This window comes from Lithobates pipiens, unplaced genomic scaffold (genome assembly GCF_037356315.1).
Source record: "Lithobates pipiens isolate NorthernLeopardFrog02 unplaced genomic scaffold, aLitPip1_a1.2 Scaffold_16, whole genome shotgun sequence".
NCBI lineage: Eukaryota > Metazoa > Chordata > Amphibia > Anura > Ranidae > Lithobates > Lithobates pipiens.
Genome location: NW_027507748.1, coordinates 587,562,989 through 587,581,888, shown reverse-complemented (window position 1 = coordinate 587,581,888; position 18,900 = coordinate 587,562,989). Strand labels below are relative to the sequence as shown.

General features: G+C 44.8%; 1 protein-coding gene across 1 annotated transcript in view; it reads left to right on the top strand.

The window, feature by feature from the left end:
• The window catches only part of LOC143983792 (sterol O-acyltransferase 2-like), a 287,433-nt gene that overhangs the window by 117,072 nt on the left and 151,461 nt on the right, over window positions 1-18,900 (top strand). The window contains exons 3-4 of the mRNA XM_077483879.1: window positions 1,230-1,357; window positions 16,164-16,223. Of these exons, the coding sequence (XP_077340005.1) occupies window positions 1,230-1,357; window positions 16,164-16,223 (188 nt within the window). The remainder of the gene's footprint in view (window positions 1-1,229; window positions 1,358-16,163; window positions 16,224-18,900) is intronic.

Sequence of the window (18,900 nt, the reverse complement as noted above, 5' to 3'; positions counted from 1 at the left end):
ACGCTGGCTTGTCGCGGCCACTGATGATTGTGTACACAGGCAAAGGTACTCCCATGTGCACAGACATGGTAGACCCCGTCCACACGCTGGTTTTGGATTCCCATTGCCCCCTATAATTTCCTTTTCTGGTTGCAAGCTCGCCATATTGTCTTGGAAATTGTATAGATGTTAACTCTTATCCTAACATCGATCAGTGGTTCCAAATGAAATACTGCAGTAGGCAACATACACTAAAGATGTTCCCAGAATTTTTCCAAGTAACTGTTCTGTTTATTCAGCACATTTGAGATTTTTTTATAAACATGCTTACATACAGTAAGTATCACATTAACGAGAGTAACTTTAGCAGTACTTAGGCAGGCTAGTTTTTTATCATGGTCTTAGGAATGTGAGTACATGGCAGAAGAGTTAGTATGATATCAAAAGATGTTGGCTGCATTGGATAACGCATACAAAAAGAAATACATCTACATACAGTTTAACAACGTTTTTCACAGCGCATTGAACATTTTGCACAATGCACTGCAGTAGGCACCTCAATGCATAAATGTGTACATTGCACCACAATATATGGTATAATATGCTCTGTATATATTTTTTTGCAGAGTACTGCAACTTCGTGGTTACAGCTCCCAGCTGCATCAGAAAGGTGTCTCTGAAAGACACCAGTTCTGGTTCTTCGATTCCACTCCCTCCTTATGCTTTGCCAGTCACAAACCACGGCCAAGGCATCAGCACAGACTGATTTTTAAATGGCAAACCATAGGAAGGGGTAGAGGCATAATACTGGGAATGGTGTCTGTCATAGCCACTTTCCAATGCGGCTGGAAGCCAGAAGCATGACATTGCAGTACACCACACTGCTCCTTCTTGGACAAGTAAGCTTTTCAAGAAACGTACTTGGAAGCTCTGTTCTGCATTGTGTCTCTGTGCAGAGGCAGCATTTTTTGCTAGAGGCCGGGCTTTCACTTCCTTGTGTTAGACCCGTCAGCAAAAAAAATGGTGGGCTGCACAGCAGTGACATCAAATCTCTCTCCAAATCTCCTGAGACTATCAGTAGAAGGTATCAGTGTCTAGGTACACTCACATACTTGGAAGTAGAGAAAGGTACTTATTTTTAGGTAACTGTTTCAGCACAATTGATATTTCTCAATTTTCCCTATAATCTATCAAATCTTCATATTTTAAATCCAAATCTACATTAATGGTTTACAATTTCTCTTTTCTAGGGTGTGAAAGCAGACATTGTGGAGGATGTAAGCAATCATTTAGGGACCCTTCTTGATGAAGCCATTACAGAGGATGTGCAATCACACAGGAATGGAGATAAAACTGCAACATCTGTATTAAAGAAACGGTGAGATACATGGATATATTAATGTGTTAAAGGAGATCTGCAATCATGGTTGCATCATTTAAAGTGGTTGTAAACCCTTACAAACCACTTTGACCTACACATAAGCCTAGATTAAGGCTTACCTGTAGGTCCAAGAAATATCTCCTAAGCCTATACCGTTTAGGAGATATTTACCTGAAGACAGCCACCGCTGTCAGCGGCGCGCAGGCGCACTGGGTAAGCCGCAAATCGCTGCGATATGCCGCGAGTGTCAGCTCCCATGTGCATGAGCGGGAGTGATGTCATTGCTGCTCAAGCGAATCACAGCGCCGGAGCAGCGAGACCCCCCGAGAAGATGGACGCTCGGAACTACAGAGGACAGCGGTGACTTCGCTGGCTCCTGTGTCAGATAAGTGACACATAATGGACTACTATGCGATGCATAGTAGTCCATTCTGCTTTACCTTTGCAGGGAATCAAAGAGGAAGTAAACCCATCAGGGTTTACTTCCTCTTTAATAACATCAGCGTTATAATAGCAATACAAACAATAGTTATTTTTGGCAATCCAATATACTTAAGAAAGTAGATGGAATCCAAGGAAGATGGTGAATGAATAGACAAGACCCTTGCACCAACTTCAGTGTATGTATCAACACATCACACCGCCGTGCTCTCATTTATTACTCTTACTAGAATGCAGATCAAAATGGGCAGGTAAGCATAATAGATGCTAAGGATATCTCCAAACTCCAGCATGAACAGCTTTACCACACTGCAGGCACCACAATTGCTCTCCTTTCCAAGGACTCTATGACAGGTCTCAGACTGTAGCCATTGGGAATACAAAATGTCCAGTATCAGTGGGAATAAACAATCCCCATCATTGGTGTTATTGGGAGGAATTGTGGCCAATCATTGGTGTCATTGGGCCCCATCATTGGTGTTTATGACAGACCTAGGTGGGACAGAGGCTTTTTGAGAGGACTGAATGCTAGCCTCTAATGCTAGACTACTAACTAGAAATATTCCTACATATATCAATTTGTGAACAGATGCCAAAATATATGTCAACTTAAATATACAGAAATTTAAATATATATAACACTCAGTATTATAAATAAAAAAAAGTATTCATCTGTGATTGTTCAAAAAAAATTAAAATGTGGTTGGTAAATCAATATGTGTAGATATCCTCCACCGCTTGCAAACATCCAACAACACACAAAGTGCTCTTGTAAAATATCTGCTCACCGGAGAGCCATGACCTCTTTACCCAAAAAGAAGGTCAGAATTAACTTGGACAAAAAATGATAGAGGATGGGGCCAAGTGGGGCCCCCTGAAAAGCTCTTAAGGAGAATCAACCAAGGTATAGCGTAATAAATTTTAAACATTATTGTTGTATCAAAAGATGTGTTAAAATTACAGTAAATGTAACATAATACATGTGAGGAATATTACCCTATCAAAACCCATCAATAAAAAACATACATGCAAAACAGTGAAAAAATGACAATGCTGTCACATCAAGGCACCAAACTTAGGGGCCCCACACAATATCAATTAGATTGATATTGCATTGAAATTGGATACCTAGAATTTGGATTCAATTTCTAAAGGGGATAGGCTAAATGTCAATTGAGGACTAAGTGTAGTGATAGGTCCAAAGGTAAGCTCCATGAAGTATGTAGATTAATGACTGTAGACCATTTCCAGAGCACAACCAATGTAGATATTCAAACACAGTTGCTGTGAAAGTCTATAGAAACAGTAGTGGGGTGTGGGTGCTTGGTTAACCTTTTTTGAACCCAAGACCTGCATAAATCACCCTCCATTTACTCCCAGAGTAGCTGGTGCTGCAAGGACATACACAAGATAAAGACTTGCCCCTTCTGTTCATTATATTTTCAGTAAGAGAGTGGACCCAAATAGCATAATATTTCTTGGTTTATTAAAACAATAAATGGTAAAAACAAAATGCCTGCTTACATTGCTAAGTTCCTGTATGCCTGCACTAGATGATATTGCATATGTGGTCGGTTGGAGCCGTGCTGGGCCCTTCTCATGCTGAGATGAGGACGTTTCCTGATGACGTAGCGATACAAAACATACGAGTCCCAGCTTCCGGTTCTATCTCCAGCAACGGTGGAACCAGAATGGGGATTTGTGTTCTGACAGGGGAGAGGAGACAGATCGTTTGTTCCTAGTAAGAAGACCTCAGCAGATGTTATGTCATAAAATACCCCGCGCTCATCAAAGTGGAGGAAGAAGCCATGTGTTATGACAAACGAGTTGCAGTCTGTCCAGTGTCTGCACCTCTAACTGACGTTATATCGTGGGGGCAATGGAGCTCAAATCAGAGATAGTCGTCCTCAAGTCTCAGATGGCACAGATGATGGAGATAATGAATCTGCGAGCAGCGAAAATCACCAAGTCGCCCGATGAGAGTGTCACAGGGCCTACTATACCTCTGGCCCCACCCGCTCGGCCCATGGCGAGAAGTCAAAAAACCAAGGAGTCTACTTCAACTGTGGAGGAGTGGAACATTATCGACAGGTGTGTCCAAGTCCGTTGAAGCCTGAAGCCCAGCGTCCAAAGCTGTCAGGAAACTTCAGAGGGCCCCGGTGTAGTAGCCAACCAGGTGCCCATCTACAGTAGCTAGCTCCAAAAACCACAACACAAGAAGACCATAGCGGAAGTCCAAACCCTCCCAGGAGGCTCCCGTTGTTGTCTCTGAGCGACCCAGTGTCCAGATCCCCTTGACCCACACTGCCCAGCGTTGGAAAGTCAGTGCACACCAAACCCCCAGAGCTCAACGGGGACTTAAGCGCAGATCAGAATCCCCACAAGAAAGGAGCAAGGATAAAGGCCACAGGACAGGCTAAGGCTACCACTTCTTGCAAGTTCCCTGCCAAGCTTGTGGGACCTTCTCCTGTCGTGCCCATCCAAGTAGAAGGAATCTACACCAAAGCCGTCCTGGATACAGGAGCACAAGTGACCCTACTCTTCTGAAACTTCTAAGATAAGCATCTTAAACACCTGCTGTTGCAGAAGTTGGCGGAGTTAGGGATATGGGGCATTGGACCCGAAATTTCCCCTATGACGGCTTACTGCCAGTTAAGCTGACCTTTGATTCGGAAAGACAAAGGCGTTCATCCCATTGGCAGTGGTCTGTCCTCGCCCACCAGGGGCCCACAAAAGTTCCCTGATCATAGGAACCAACACTGATCTGATCAGAAGGCTGTTGACCCTCTTATGATGGAGCCTGATATCTCAACCACAGGTATATACCCCATGCTAGGACAAGCTTACCAGTGCCTGGTGCAAGAGCAGAAGGTCCCAGCTAAGGATATGGTGCCTGGACCAGTGTGAGAAGGAATTCAGCCCAGTGAGGTGGCATGTTTACGAACTTCAGTCTAGCTCAGCTGGAAGCAACCAGACCCTTTCATTGTCCTTGAAGCTGACTGCCAGAGAGAAGACACGGGGTGGAGATAATTCCAGAAGTAATATTGATCAAAGCATTGCAGCAAAGTCACGGGAAGATTCCGGTTAGTGTCTGCAACATTACGGCCTCACCTGTGAAGATGCTGGCTCAGATGTTGATAGGGCAAGTGAATCCAGCCACCCCAGTCTCACTGTCTGATTTGGTGTGGGGGACCAAAGGATGAAACCCTTGTCAAGAAGTTCTACCTGAAGATCACTCATCTAAAAAGGAAAGGTCCAAGACTCTTGAGATGGCAAGATGCATTCTCCAAGAGTGGGTTTGATGTGCAAAAAGTACCCAACACCTGATTTGCCTTCAAGAAGACATTCAGGGAAACAGTCTGACAGATTCCTTTAGGGGACTTGGAAAACCTGAACGAACAGCTGGCAGAATTGTTGAAGAGAGCAGGTATTATCTGAGAGTCCAGGAGTCCATATGCTTCCCTGATAGTGGTGGTGCGAAAGAAGAATAGTTCCCTGAGGTTGTGCGTCAATTATCGGATGCTGAACCAAAAGTCCATCCCAGACCAGTATACCAACCCAAGGATAGAATAAGCTCTGTAGAGCCTCTCAGGGGCGAAGTGGTTCAGTGTGCTGGATTTGAAGAGTAGACACTATCAAATTCCCATGCATGCTGAAGACCGGGAGAAGACAGCTTTCATTACCCCAGTGGGGTTCTTTGAGTTTAACCAGATGCCTCAAGGCCTGTCTGGAGCTCCAGCCACATTCCAAAGGCTGATGTAGAAGACAGTGAGTGACATGAATCTGATTGAGGTGTTGGTGTATCTAGATGATATCATCGTCTTCAGCGAGACCCTAGAAGAGTACTAGGAATGTCTGGAGGTCCTGAAGAGACTCCATGATGATGGGTTGAAGCTGTCCTTGTAGAAATGCCAGTTATATCAAGCTTCGTTTAACTACCTTGGCCATATTGTGTCTGTCGAAGGAGTGGTCACCCTCAGAAGCTGAAAGCAGTCACCTCTTGGCCGAGGCTTTAACAGTGTGACAGAGCTTTGGTCATTCTTGGGATTCTTCTCCTATATTACAAGAGATTCATTGAGGGATTCGCTAAAATAGCTTGCCCATATAGTGAGCTAATGAAAAGCCAAGATGAAGACCATGACCCAGACCTAACAAAGTCTGTCAGACCAGCCAGAGGGCCTAGAAAGCCTCCAAAGTTGATTCAAGAACAGTGGACTGATCAGTGTAAAGAGGCTTTTTAGCAGCTGAAGTGGAGCCTATCTGCTCTGGTCCTAGCCTATGCAGATCCAACCATGCCATATGAATTGCATATTGATGCCAGCCTAGATGAGTTAGGCAGGGTGCTACACCTGTCACCTATGACAGAGCACAACACCCCCCAATCCCCACCTGAGAAGAACTATCTTATGCAAAAACTAGAGTTTCTGGCTCTGAAGTGGGCAGTGGTTGATAAGTCAAGGGATTACATGTATGGTGCAGAGTTTGCAACAACCCACTCACATACATCTTCACCACCACCAAGTTGGATGCCACTGATCACAGGTGGTTGGCCACCCTATCAGAATTCACCTTCAGCCTGAATTACCATCCGGGGTTCAGGAACAAAGATGCATACACTTTGTCAAGAAGACCCCATGGTTCAGGAGACTCCCCTGAAGAATGGACTCAGCTGACACCTGAAGGGATACAAGCCTTATGTCAAGGAGCAGAACATCAATCTGGAGGTGGGTCAAGAGTCAAAGACATTGGGGTCTCAGCGGCTGGTGGCCACCAAATGTTACTGTAATGTTACTCAAGTTTGGGATGAAGGTCTGCCCAAGCTCCGCAAGAAAGACTTGAGAAGGAGCCAGATAGATGACCCTCTTTGCAGCTTGGTATTGAAGGCTTTGGAGTGCCAACGCCCCAATTTGATACTTACTGACTCTCAGAAGGAAGATCATCTGCTGCACAGAGAGTGGCATCGGTTGCAGTTGCACAAAGGAGTGGTCTACCAAAGGGGCCCCTCTGATGATTCTAAAGAGAAATGGCAGCTGTTCCTGCCTATGAAACATAAAGGAAGACGGTGCTGACTGCCCTACATGACAACCATGGCCACCTAGGGCCTGAGATGGACATTCAACTTAGTGAGGGACCGATTCTACTGGCCTTACATGCAAGCTTAAATTGAGGGCTACTGACATTACTGTATAAGGTGTATACAGAGGAAGCCTTTGTCCCACTGAGCTTCCCCAATGGGCCATCTTCAGAGTCAAGGACCCATGGAGCTGGTGTGCATTGACTTTCTGCGTTTGGAGCCTGACTTTAGTGGACAGGGAAATATCCTGGTGGTGACTGACCACTTTACTAGATATGCCCAGTCATTTTCCACAAAAGACCAGCAAGCATCCACTGTGGCCAAGATCTTGGTGGAAAAGTTCTTTGTACATTATGGTCTGCCTCATTGTACCCACTCCGATCAAGGTAGTAACTTTGAAAATAACCTCATCAAGAGACTCCTAAGCCATTTAGGCATCCAAAAGTCAAGAACTACTCCCTATTACCCTCAAGGGGACCCTCAGCCGGAGAGATTCAAACTCTATTAAATTTGCTAGAGACTCTTACTGAACAAAAACAACACTGGAGTAAGCATATCGCGGCCATTGTGCATGCCTACAACAGCACCGCAAATGATGCCACAGGCTACGCCCCTTACCGGCTGATGTTCAGACAAGAGGCTCGACTGCCAGTTGACTTGTCCTTTGGCACGTCCCTAGACCTTACCTCGATGACTTTGCACAGAGGATATGTGGACCACTTGAGCAGAAGTCTGAAAACAGCCTATGAGAAGGTTCAGGTTGTATCAGATGCCCATGGGCAGCAGAATAAGAAAAACTTTGCAAGTACATGAATTGCAGGGTGCAAGTACATGAATTGAAGCCTGGTGACAGTGCGCTGCTGAGGAACGTGGGTGTCCCTGGAAAGCACAAGTTGGCTGATCAAAGTTGCGGCCCTACATCATCTGTAAACAGCTGCCAGTGTATCAGATCCAGCCAGAAGGAAACACAGGCCCACTGAAGACTTGACACCACAATCACCTGCTGCCCCTGTCAAAAGCAGTTTGTGTGTTGCAAAAGCCAGACTCCCAGCCTACCCCCCATGGCCTCATAGAGATCCTGTCCAGTGACTAGGTCTTAGCCTGTACCCCTGAATGCAGAGGAGGAGGACAGTGAGGATGAAGAGATGGGAATAGATTGGCTGTGGCTTTCTGAAATGTTAAAGCCTGCTACCTCTTTTTCCCCTTCTCCCAAGGAGACATACACTAGAATCCTCAGGCCGGTGGCCCCTAAATTTGTACCATAAAGTCAACCGCTGGAAGACCCTCCCACTTCCCTGATGGCAGGAGATTCCGAAGATTTTCACTCTTCCGTAGTGGAGGAACAAGAACTAGTTTTGGAAGAGGAAGAATCAGATGTACAGGAGGAAGAAATAGCTGTGCAAGCCTATAACATGTGAGCTCAGAGTACAGAGAGGGGAGTTATTCGTCCACTAAGGAGACTGACTTATGATGTTTTGGGTGAGAGATCTGAAGAGGTCATTCTGGCCTCCCAAAAAACTCTTGACATGCTTAATCTCTCCACTACAGGTTTGGTGGAGGGCGACCCCAACTCACCCCCTAGTACATCAAGGTGAGCCATCCCAATAATGATGCATTGGAGGCAGGACAACCTTCTCCCCTATGATAAGTGATGGCAGGTTCCTCTGCCAGATTCTCATGCACATGTTGATTGTGTCAGAAACCATGAATCAGACTGAGACAGAAGTACAATTAAATCACACTTGTTTATTAAATAAAAATAAAATGGTAAATAGAAAAAGCGTAGTCAAAGCATAGCCAGAGTCCAGTAACCGGATCGAGTAGTCAGCCAGACCAGAAGTCAGGGATCCAAGTAGAGCAACAGAAAGCAGGATAAGGAGCCAGAAGGGATGTCAGCAAGCCAGTCTTTAAACAGAACCGCAGGAGATGGTTTCTTGTAATGTGACCAAGGCGAAGGCAGAGGTGAAGTGAGCTGGACAGCTTTAAGTAGGCAGGTCAGACGAGCATGATCAGGAACAGCTGGTAACTGTGGAGAGAGATGAGAGCTGGCAATTAGCTGACTGCTGAGCAGCCAGCCCAGAGAAGGAAGGGCTAAGCCAGCACTGACAGATTGTTTTCTTACATGCATAAACTGTTTTTCTCTCTATGTATTTTGAAAGCATGTAGCAGGGCATGGACTCTTTTCCCTCTTTTGGGGGACCAAAGGTTCTTTGGTAGGGGGAGTGTGTAGCAGAGGCTGACCCCCCACAGCAAATTCGGCCGCTGCCACAGGACAAGAGCAGCAGTGCTGGCACAGACAGACATAGACTGTCACTGCTGCGGTGGATTTCCTCCCCCTTCCTCCGCTCCTCACACTGCACATAGAGAGTGGGGCGGATCATAAATGCCACTTACTCTGCTCCCTCCCCTGCTTCCTCATTGGCATGGGGAGAAGACCAATGATTGGGAAGTGTGTAAAAATAAGTGCAGCTCTAAGATATCAAATGTAAATAAAATGTGATAAAGTAAACCGATAGCATATATAATAACTGAAAATATATACTGTGGCATGTAACTAAAAATTGTATACTGTGACAAATAACATGTATTAGTTCAAAAAGAAAGTCCACAATAAAGCAAAAATTCAGAAGTGATTTCTCAGTGAAACAAAAATCCAGGTAGTGACTAGTGATGGACGAACTTCCGACGGGACGTTTCGCGAACGCGGACCACGAACGCGGCCGATAGTTCGCGAACCGTAACGTTCGCGGCAGGCCCCATTGACTTCAATGGGAGGTGAACTTTGCAAACCTACAGGTCAAATTTGCAGCCACAAAACAATTAATAGCTGTGCAAACATAGTCCCACCACATGGCAAATGACATAACACATGTATGAGGTGAATCTGGGATCGACAACTACAAGCATTCCTTTTTTATATGGGAAATTGTTGTGACAATTCAGGACTGGCAATGGAGGAGAGGGAAGGTCAGGGTAGGCAAAGAAGAGGGTGCAGGAGATGATCACCAGCAGCGTGACATACAGCAATGACACCTGCACCGTGATAGAGTCATCTGACACCAGCACCGTGATAGAGAGCACTGACATCAGCAGCGTGACATACAGCAATGACACCTGCACCGTGATAGAGTCATCTGACAACAGCACCGTGATAGAGAGCACTGACATCAGCAGCGTGACATAAAGCACTAACACCAGCACTGTGATAGAGAGCACTGACATCAGCAGCGTGACATAAAGCACTAACACCAGCACCGTGAAATACAACACTGACAGCAGCACCGTGATAGAGAGCACTGACATCAGCAGCGTGACATACAGCAATGACACCTGCACCGTGATAGAGTCATCTGACAACAACACCGTGATAGAGAGCACTGACATCAGCAGGGTGACATAAAGCACTAACACCAGCACCGTGATATACAGCACTGACAGCAGCACCGTGATAGAGAGTACTGACATCAGCACCGTGATATACAGCACTGACACCTGCACCGTAAGCAGCCCCAGGAGGAAGTCAGCATAGCACAGGGAAGGTGGGAGCCCCTCATAATGAGTATAGCACAGGGATGGTGGGAGCCCCTCATAATGAGCATAGCACAGGGATGGTGGGAGCTCCTCATAATGAGCATAGCACAGGGATGGTGGGAGCCCCTCATAATAAGCAGCCCCAGGAGGATGTCAGCATAGCACAGGGATGGTGGGAGCCCCTCATAATAAGCAGCCCCAGGAGGAAGTCAGCACAGTACAGGGATGGTGGGAGCCCCTCATAATAAGCATAGCACAGGGATGGTGGGAGCCCCTCATAATGAGAATAGCACAGGGATGGTGGGAGCCCCTCATAATATGCACAGCAGAGGTACAGGCCCAGGAGGATGTCAGCACAGCACAGGGATGGTGGGGGCCCCTCATAATAAGCAGCCCCAGTAGAAATATGACACCGCTCAACCTCTTCAAAGAGGAGGGTACGGGTATATAGTACGGTGTGCTTTTTTTGGACAAGGAAGTGAGCCAAATGAAGAAAGAAGGTCTGTGTGCTCAATTAAAAAAATTGTTTATCGACATATACATGGTCTACTGGTCACATGTGTTGAATTCCTCCGAGATCCATGCCTCATTCATTTTTAGAAATGTGAGGTAGTTAACACTGTCGTGAGCTAGGCGAGTACGCTTATCGGTCACGATCCCCCCTGCTGCGCTCAACGTCCTTTCGGACAGGACACTGGACACTTCCTCTCTTGTGGGCACCCACGTGACATCACTAGACACATTATCATCAACGTCACCTTCCCCACCGCTATAAGTAGAGATCTCGGAGTAGGCAGCAACACCGGGGACCAACCTCCTCCTTGGGCTGATCTGGGTACTGTCGTCAGACTGCTGAGTAGCGGTTGTTGCTACCTCCTCTTCCTGATCCAATACCAAGAGTGGCTGCGCATCAGAAATGTCTTGATATGGATCGGAAAATAATTCCTGTGACTCAAGCGGAAGGTATGTGGTGGTGGTGGTGGTGGTGGTGGTGTTGTTGGTGGTAGTGTCTTTGGGGGTGCACATAGCAGAGCGTGAAGAAGAGGGTGAAGATCGAGAGGATGAGGAGGGTGCAGAAGAGTAAGTCTGAGTGAGCCACTCAACCAAGTCTGGTGCGTCCTTTAAAGTAATTGAACACACCTTCTGCAACTTCCCACTTTGGCTCAAGCCTGTTGCTCCTGCCCTACCCCTACCACCCCTGCAGAAGGGCCTGCCTCTTCCTCTGCCTGTCATTTTTTTAAATGACCCTGTGACAAAACTCTCAGTCCCTATACCGATGAAGGACTGCTGCAGTATAGGGCAGCGGTCAACAGTAGTGCACCTCAACCCTATGTATTGTGGACCTATACCAGTCCTTATAGAACAGCAGACTGTACCTCACTCAACGCTATGTACTATAGCACCCTACACCAGGTTATTACCAGTCCTTATAAGGACCTTTGTGGAACAAGTAGGTTGTGTGTGACTGATTAGCAGACTGTAAGTCAGTCCCTATACCGATGAAGGACTGCTGCAGTATAGGGCAGCGGTCAGCAGTAGTGCACCTCAACCTTATGTATTGTGGACCTATACCAGTCCTTATAGAATAGCAGACTGTAGCTCACTCAACCCTATGTACTATAGCACCCTACACCAGGTTATTACCAGTCCTTATAAGGACCTTTGTGGAACAAGTAGGTTGTGTGTGACTGATTAGCAGACGGCAGCAGAAGGGCAGCAGTCAAGTATAATATTCTTTCTATATTTGGAAGAAAGAATATTATACGTGTAAAAGCCTATTACCATACCACTGATACCAGTCCTGAAAAGAACCTTTGTGGACCTAATATAGTAACAGCTACTGATTAAACTGACCCTCACTGCCTCACACACAGCTTCCTGGCTGTCCCTATATAAACTGACAAAACAGAGGCTACTGGAACAATAACTGGAATAGAACTTTTGTGGACCTGATAGTAACAGCTACTGACTAAACTGACTGTCCCTGCAGCACACACCGTCCTGTCCCTTTCTCTAAACTGACAAAAGACACTCAGGCTGCTGCAACAATCAGTAGCACAGCAAACCTATATCCTGAACTACACCTAACACCTATACCAGTCCTGAAAATAACTTTTGTGTACCAAATAGCTAGCGATTTGGGTCACTACAATCTCTCCCTGCTCCACACAGCAACCTCTCCCTATAGTAACAGAAGAAAGAATGTAAAATGGCCGCCGGATCGGGTCTATTTATAAGTTAGGGGGAATGTCCAAGTGTCCATGTGCTGTAATGTCTCAATTGGCTGTCCTGTACCCCATGATGGATGTGTCATCATAGGTCAAAGTTCTTTTACACAGTAAAAACACGGAAGTCCGCCGGGCGAACGGCGGCAATAGTCTGCCGATCGGGCGGATCGCGAACAGCCGAAATTCGCCGCGAAACGACCGCTGGGTGAACCGTTCGGCCATCACTAGTAGTGACATCCAAGGGTGATGACTGGTTATTTAAAAGTAAAAATAGATATGTCAATAAGTGTCCAAGCAATGAAGTGACAAAAGGAATCCACCACCATAAGCAATGGCCACTTACCAGAAAGCGTGGAACCACACAGGTATACACTTGGTGAGTCAAACAGGCTTTATTAGGTTGGTTCTAGATCCAGATTCATAGCAGCGATGGAGACTCCAGACAATCAATCACAAGAGCATTGTATGTAGCCAATATGGGGCAAATGGAGGAGTGCACCTCACCAGGAATTTATAAAAGATAGAAGGAAAGAAAGGGGCCACATAGCATGATTCCGTTTGGAATGTTTACTAAGAGTGGAAAATTGAATTGCACTTACATGCTCCCAATGTAAAACAAGCGCTGTATGGAACAATGTTAGCAGTAGTGAGAGGATCAGCATGCGTCCCCGATGCGTTTTGCTTCAAAAAGCATCATCTGGGTGGAGACAGCCGATTGGACAATTCCAGCTCCTCCTCCTCCTCCCCCAAACATGAGCTCAGATCAGAATATACACGACCCAATGACAGAATGTCTCCTGCCATGGACGGTGCCCGCTGAACCAATTACACACCTTGCTTTCCTCTTAAGGAAGAGAAGATGCGGGCGAGGGGCAGATGATTGACAGATTTTACAGCCAGAGTATTGATCCAGCCATACTTAGAAGTATTATTTGGTTCCGCCCCATGCTGAGAGGAAGTTTTCGTTATTGTGCTGTTTTAGAGGGACTACTTCTCGATCCTATTGTTATTACATGTGCATAATCCATGCACTGATGGTAAGGGTCAGTCTTATTGGGTGAAGGTGACAGGATTCTGTTATATCTCTCCTGTATGTTATGGTGGATGGTGACTAGTTCCGATTTGGTGGAATTTTCTCTCTTTGGACTGTTCACAATTCAGCTTTATTTTCATTGTACAATGTGTGAATTAAGCCTCAAGGAGATGCTTCTAAAGTAGTACCTGTTATCTGTTGTATTTTTATTGTTTTTTTTTCCCAATTAGTGATCACTAATGGGGATTTGAGTATTGTGATATTATACAACCATAACCCTTTCCCTGCTGGATGTAATAACTACTAGTGATGGACGAACTTCCGACGAGACATTTTGTGAACGCGATTCGCGAATGTGCCCAAATGTCAAGGTTCGCGGCGGACCCCATTCACTTTAATGGCAGGCGAACCTTAAAAACCTCCAGGTCATATTTTCAGCTACAAAATACTTACTAGCTGTGCACACATAGTCCCACAACATGGACATTGACATACCAGAAGTATTAAGTGAATCTGGGATCGACAACGACAAGCATTCTTTTTTTATCTGTGAAATTTTGTCAATTCAGGAGCACATGAAAGCCATGATGGAGAGGCAAGGTCAGGCCAGGCTATGAAGGGAGTGCAGGAGATGATCAGTGCCACAATCAGGGCAGCACAGTCCTGTGCCAGTGTCCCAGTGTGCTTGAGCCCCTGACCCCTCCCTCTGCCCGGCCCTTACCCCCACCTATGCAGGGCTCCACTGCGATGGTCTGGAGGTGCCAGTCCAGTGCTGATCCTCAGCCATGGTGCTGGCACTGCCTGCTGATTGGCTTCTCTGCTGCTATCTCCCTCACTGACACCAGCACTGAGATAGAACTCTGACACCAGCACAGAGATAGAGAGCACTGACACCAGCACCGAGATAGAGAGCACTGACACCAGCACTGAGATAGAGAGTACTGACACCAGCACCGAGATAGAGAGCACTGACACCAGCACGAGATAGAGAGCACTGACACCAGCACCGAGATAGAGAGCACTGACACCAGCACCGAGATAGAGAGCACTGACACCAGCACCGTGATAGAGAGCACTGACACCAGCACCGAGATAGAGAGCACTGACACCAGCACCGAGATAGAGAGCACTGACACCAGCACCGTGATAGAGAGCACTGACACCAGCACCAAGATAGAGAGCACTGACACCAGCACTGACTCCAGCAACTCGCTGCGGGACCCAAAAATATGACACCGCTCAACCTCTTCAAACAGGAGGGTTTGGTGGTAGTGTCTTTGGGGGTGCACACAGCAGAGAGTGAAGAGGGTGCAGATCGAGAGGATGAGGATGGTCCAGAAGAGTAAGGCTGAGTGAGCCACTCAACCAAGTCTGGTGCATCCTTAGACGTAATCGAACGCACCTTCTGCAATGTCCCACTTTGGCTCAAGCCTGTTACTCCTGCCCTACCCCTACCACCCCTGTGGAAGGGCCTGCCTCTTCCTTTGCCTGTCATTTTTTAAATGGTCCTGTGACAAAAGTCTCTAGAGAAGTGCAGTATTTGTGGAAGAAGGTATACAACACCCCGCTTCAATCTGTCGTTTTGGGGGGCCACTGGTCTATCACACCAGTTATAATACTTTTTTCTAATTGCGTTTGTCACTCTTTGTAGTATTGCTGCAGAACTGCTCAGCAGTTACAATGCTGCACAGTAGAAATGCACTATACTATGCTTTCTATATTTGAAAGTATTTTATACGTTTATTACACCCCTATATACTGCACACCAAATAGTACACCTATACCAGTCCTTAAAAGGACATTTGTGGATCTAATAGTAGCCAGCTAGTGAATTGCAGACTGTCCCTGCTCCAAACAGCAAACTCTATCCCTACACTGAGAAAAGACAGCTGCAGAATCGGTCAGCACTGCAGTGCACTATAATATGCTTTCTATATTTGAAAGAAAGTATATTATAAGTGTATTACAACCATATATACTGTACACCTATACCAGTCCTGAAAAGGACTTTTGTGAACCTAATAGTAATAGCTAGCGATTACAGACTGACTGTCCCTGCTCCACACAACGTCCTTTCCCTACACTGACAAAAGACAGAATGTAAAATGGCCGCCAGATTAGGTCTATTTATGAGGTAGGGGGTATGTCCATGTGCTAAAATGTCTCAATTGGCTGTCCTGTACCCCATGATGGATGTGTCATGGGTCAAAATTCTTCACAATGTAAATGAATATGTCTGCCGCGAACAGCGCCATAAGTCCGCCGGTTTGGCGAATCGCGAATGAGCAAAGTTCGCCGCAAACCGACCACCGGGTGAACCGCAAGGCCATCTCTAATAACTACTCTTTTTCCATTTGGCATCCAGTTAGGAGAAAACTGAATGAAACTTTTTTTGCCATTTGCTATGTTGTTATGTAAGGTCACAGCATTTTCCTATGTACATAATATACTTTATATTAAAATACAAAATAACAAATACATTGTTGTTTGTTTTAGACCCCAGGCATCAATGTCTAAAAGAAGGAAATCATTTGTGCATCGTGCTTCCCTGCTGGAGTAAGTGGACATCTCCAATTTTTGTATTTTACTTATGTTTTTACAAGTAGATTTTAATGTCTGATATTTATAACTATAATGTAATATTTTTAATAAATACTTAAGGCATTTTTTGTGCTCATTTTGGATCAAATAGTAAAAAAAAAAAAAAAAACAACAAGAAAGTAGACCTGGTAGAATGATAAAGAGCTAAGAACCTATGGCAAGTATACAAAAAAATGAAATGAAAAAATAAAAACCAAGATGCAAAGCACTGTACCAGTTATAGCTTTATAGAGTTGCCACTTATGCCTACAGATTAAAATCAGCTTGTATAAGAGATCAAGATTTTACCAAATGATTGCAAAGCTTTCAGTCAGTTTCAAGCAGCTGTTTTGAAGCCTTCAACTCTAGGTTGGGATGGCTAAGAACAAGTTAATGGGAGTGCTAACTGTCAGTTTTTAAACAGAGTGTGTATTGGGGCTGCTTAGAGTGGATGATGTCATAGCTAGAGCACAGAGCCTTAAAAAAAGGATCTTAGTTGCTTCTCTATAAATTGCACTCATGCCCACAAGATCTACTTGTCATACACAATTTATACATCAAAACGTAGGTATTTTTGTCTGGTTTCAGTTTTGTGATACGCCTTTTACTTTTGGTTGGTTGAGCTTCCAAATGACAAGAGTTCTACACTTTCTTCCATTGACTGTCCTGTATAAAATTCTTCACATTTCCCAGCGAAACGCACAGCCAACTTCTTTTTTAAATCTGACATGCCCACATTTTTAAGTTTATCAACATCAATTTTATACTGATACGTTTACAAAGGCCGCGTGTCTCTAACGGTGAAGTTGCTGTTTCCATAGCATGTACTGTTGTGAATTTATTAAGGCTTGTTTGAAGGGTTCTTTCATACTGTCTCTCACTCATTAGGTGTGGGGATTAATGATCAAAAAGCTTTTCAAAAAACCTTTAAATATTCCACATTTTTCATACATTAGTGATGTTAAACTTTTTTAAAGAAATTCATGTTTATGTTAAAACCAACTATTCTCACTTCAACTTTTTCTTATGGATTTAAGCTATTCATCCGTTAGCTTTAGTAATTCAGCTATTCAGCATTCCCACAAATTTTCTCCAGGAAATGCATTTTCTAGTTACAATTTGGCACTGCGTAGCTTTAACTAGTAATTGTGCAGTCATGCAATGCTGTACCCAAACTAAACTTGGGTTTTAAACTTTTTTCCCCATAAATAGAGCTTTCTTTTGGTGGTATTTGATCACTTCGGCGTTTTTTATTTTTTGCGCTATAAACAAAAAAAAGCATAAATAAAAAAATAAAAAAACAATATTCTTTACTTTTTGCTATAATAAATATCCCCAAAAATGTTTTTAAAAAATGAATTTCTTCATCAGTTTAGGCAAATATATATTATTTCACATATTTTTGGTAAAAACAAAAAAAATCACAATAAGCATTATAGCAGTATATTGATTGGTTTGCACAAAAGTTATAACGTCAGCAAACTATGTGAAAGATTTATGGCTTATTTTTGTAGTAATGGCTGTGATCTGCGATTTTTTTATTTTTTTTTTTACACATTTTTGGGACTATTGACATTAATACAGCGATCAGTGCTATACAAATGCACTGAAAACGGTGTAAATGTTAGGGAAGGGGTTAACTCTAGGAGGCAATCAAGGTGTTAAGCGTGTTCCCTAGTTAGTGTTTCTTACTGTATGGGGATGTGACTGACTGGGAGAAGAGACATATCGCTGTTCCTACTTACTAGGAACAAACAATCTGTCTCCTCTCCCCTGACAGAACAGGGATTTGTGTGTTTACACACACAAACCCCCATTCCGGTTCTCGTGCCCGCCGTGCCGTGGGTGCTTCTGGTGGCTCTTAAAGGAGATAGTGTACCCATACATTGTTTTGAGCACCCTTGCCATTTTACCAATGTATATCGGCGTGAGCCAGTCGGCAAGTGGTTAATAAAGGAATTGTGAAAAACTGGCTTTTTTCATACATTTCACTACCATATTGGTGAATGGGTAGGGGTAGTTTGTACCCGATACACATTCACAGGGGGTGGGGGGTCTGGGGCCCCCATATTTTGATAAGCCCCCCACCTGCAGACCCCAACAACCACAGGCCAGGGTTGTCAGGAAGAGGCCTTTGTCCCCATCAACATCGGTAAGATGCTTTGGGGTTCAGGAGGAGGGGTGCTCGCTCATCCCCTCCCTTTCCTGACCTGCCGGGCTGCATACTCGTATAAGGGTCTGGTGTGGATTTTTGGGGGCACCCCATTAAATTTTTGTCATGGTGGGGACCTGAAGGGCCTGGTATAGACCTGGGGGGGACCACACGCCATTTTTTTCCACAATTTTTTTTTGCCAGCTATTTTTTTCTTACATTCAGCTGTCAGCGTGAAACCCCGCTGACAGCTGCTATCTCATCGGTTGTTAAGGACATGGCAGCCGACCCCTTCCTTAGCAACCAGCTATATTTAGTAGAAAAAAAATGTAGCAGCACTAATAAGTGAGCAAAACTATTCAAATATACAAACAATATGTTGGACATAAGCCAATATAATGAATATAGATAAACTCAAGAATTGATAGGGATCTCCAAGGATAAAAAGATATGTATAACGCCTTCCCGCCGAATGTACACAGATGTGCATACTTGGGTTTT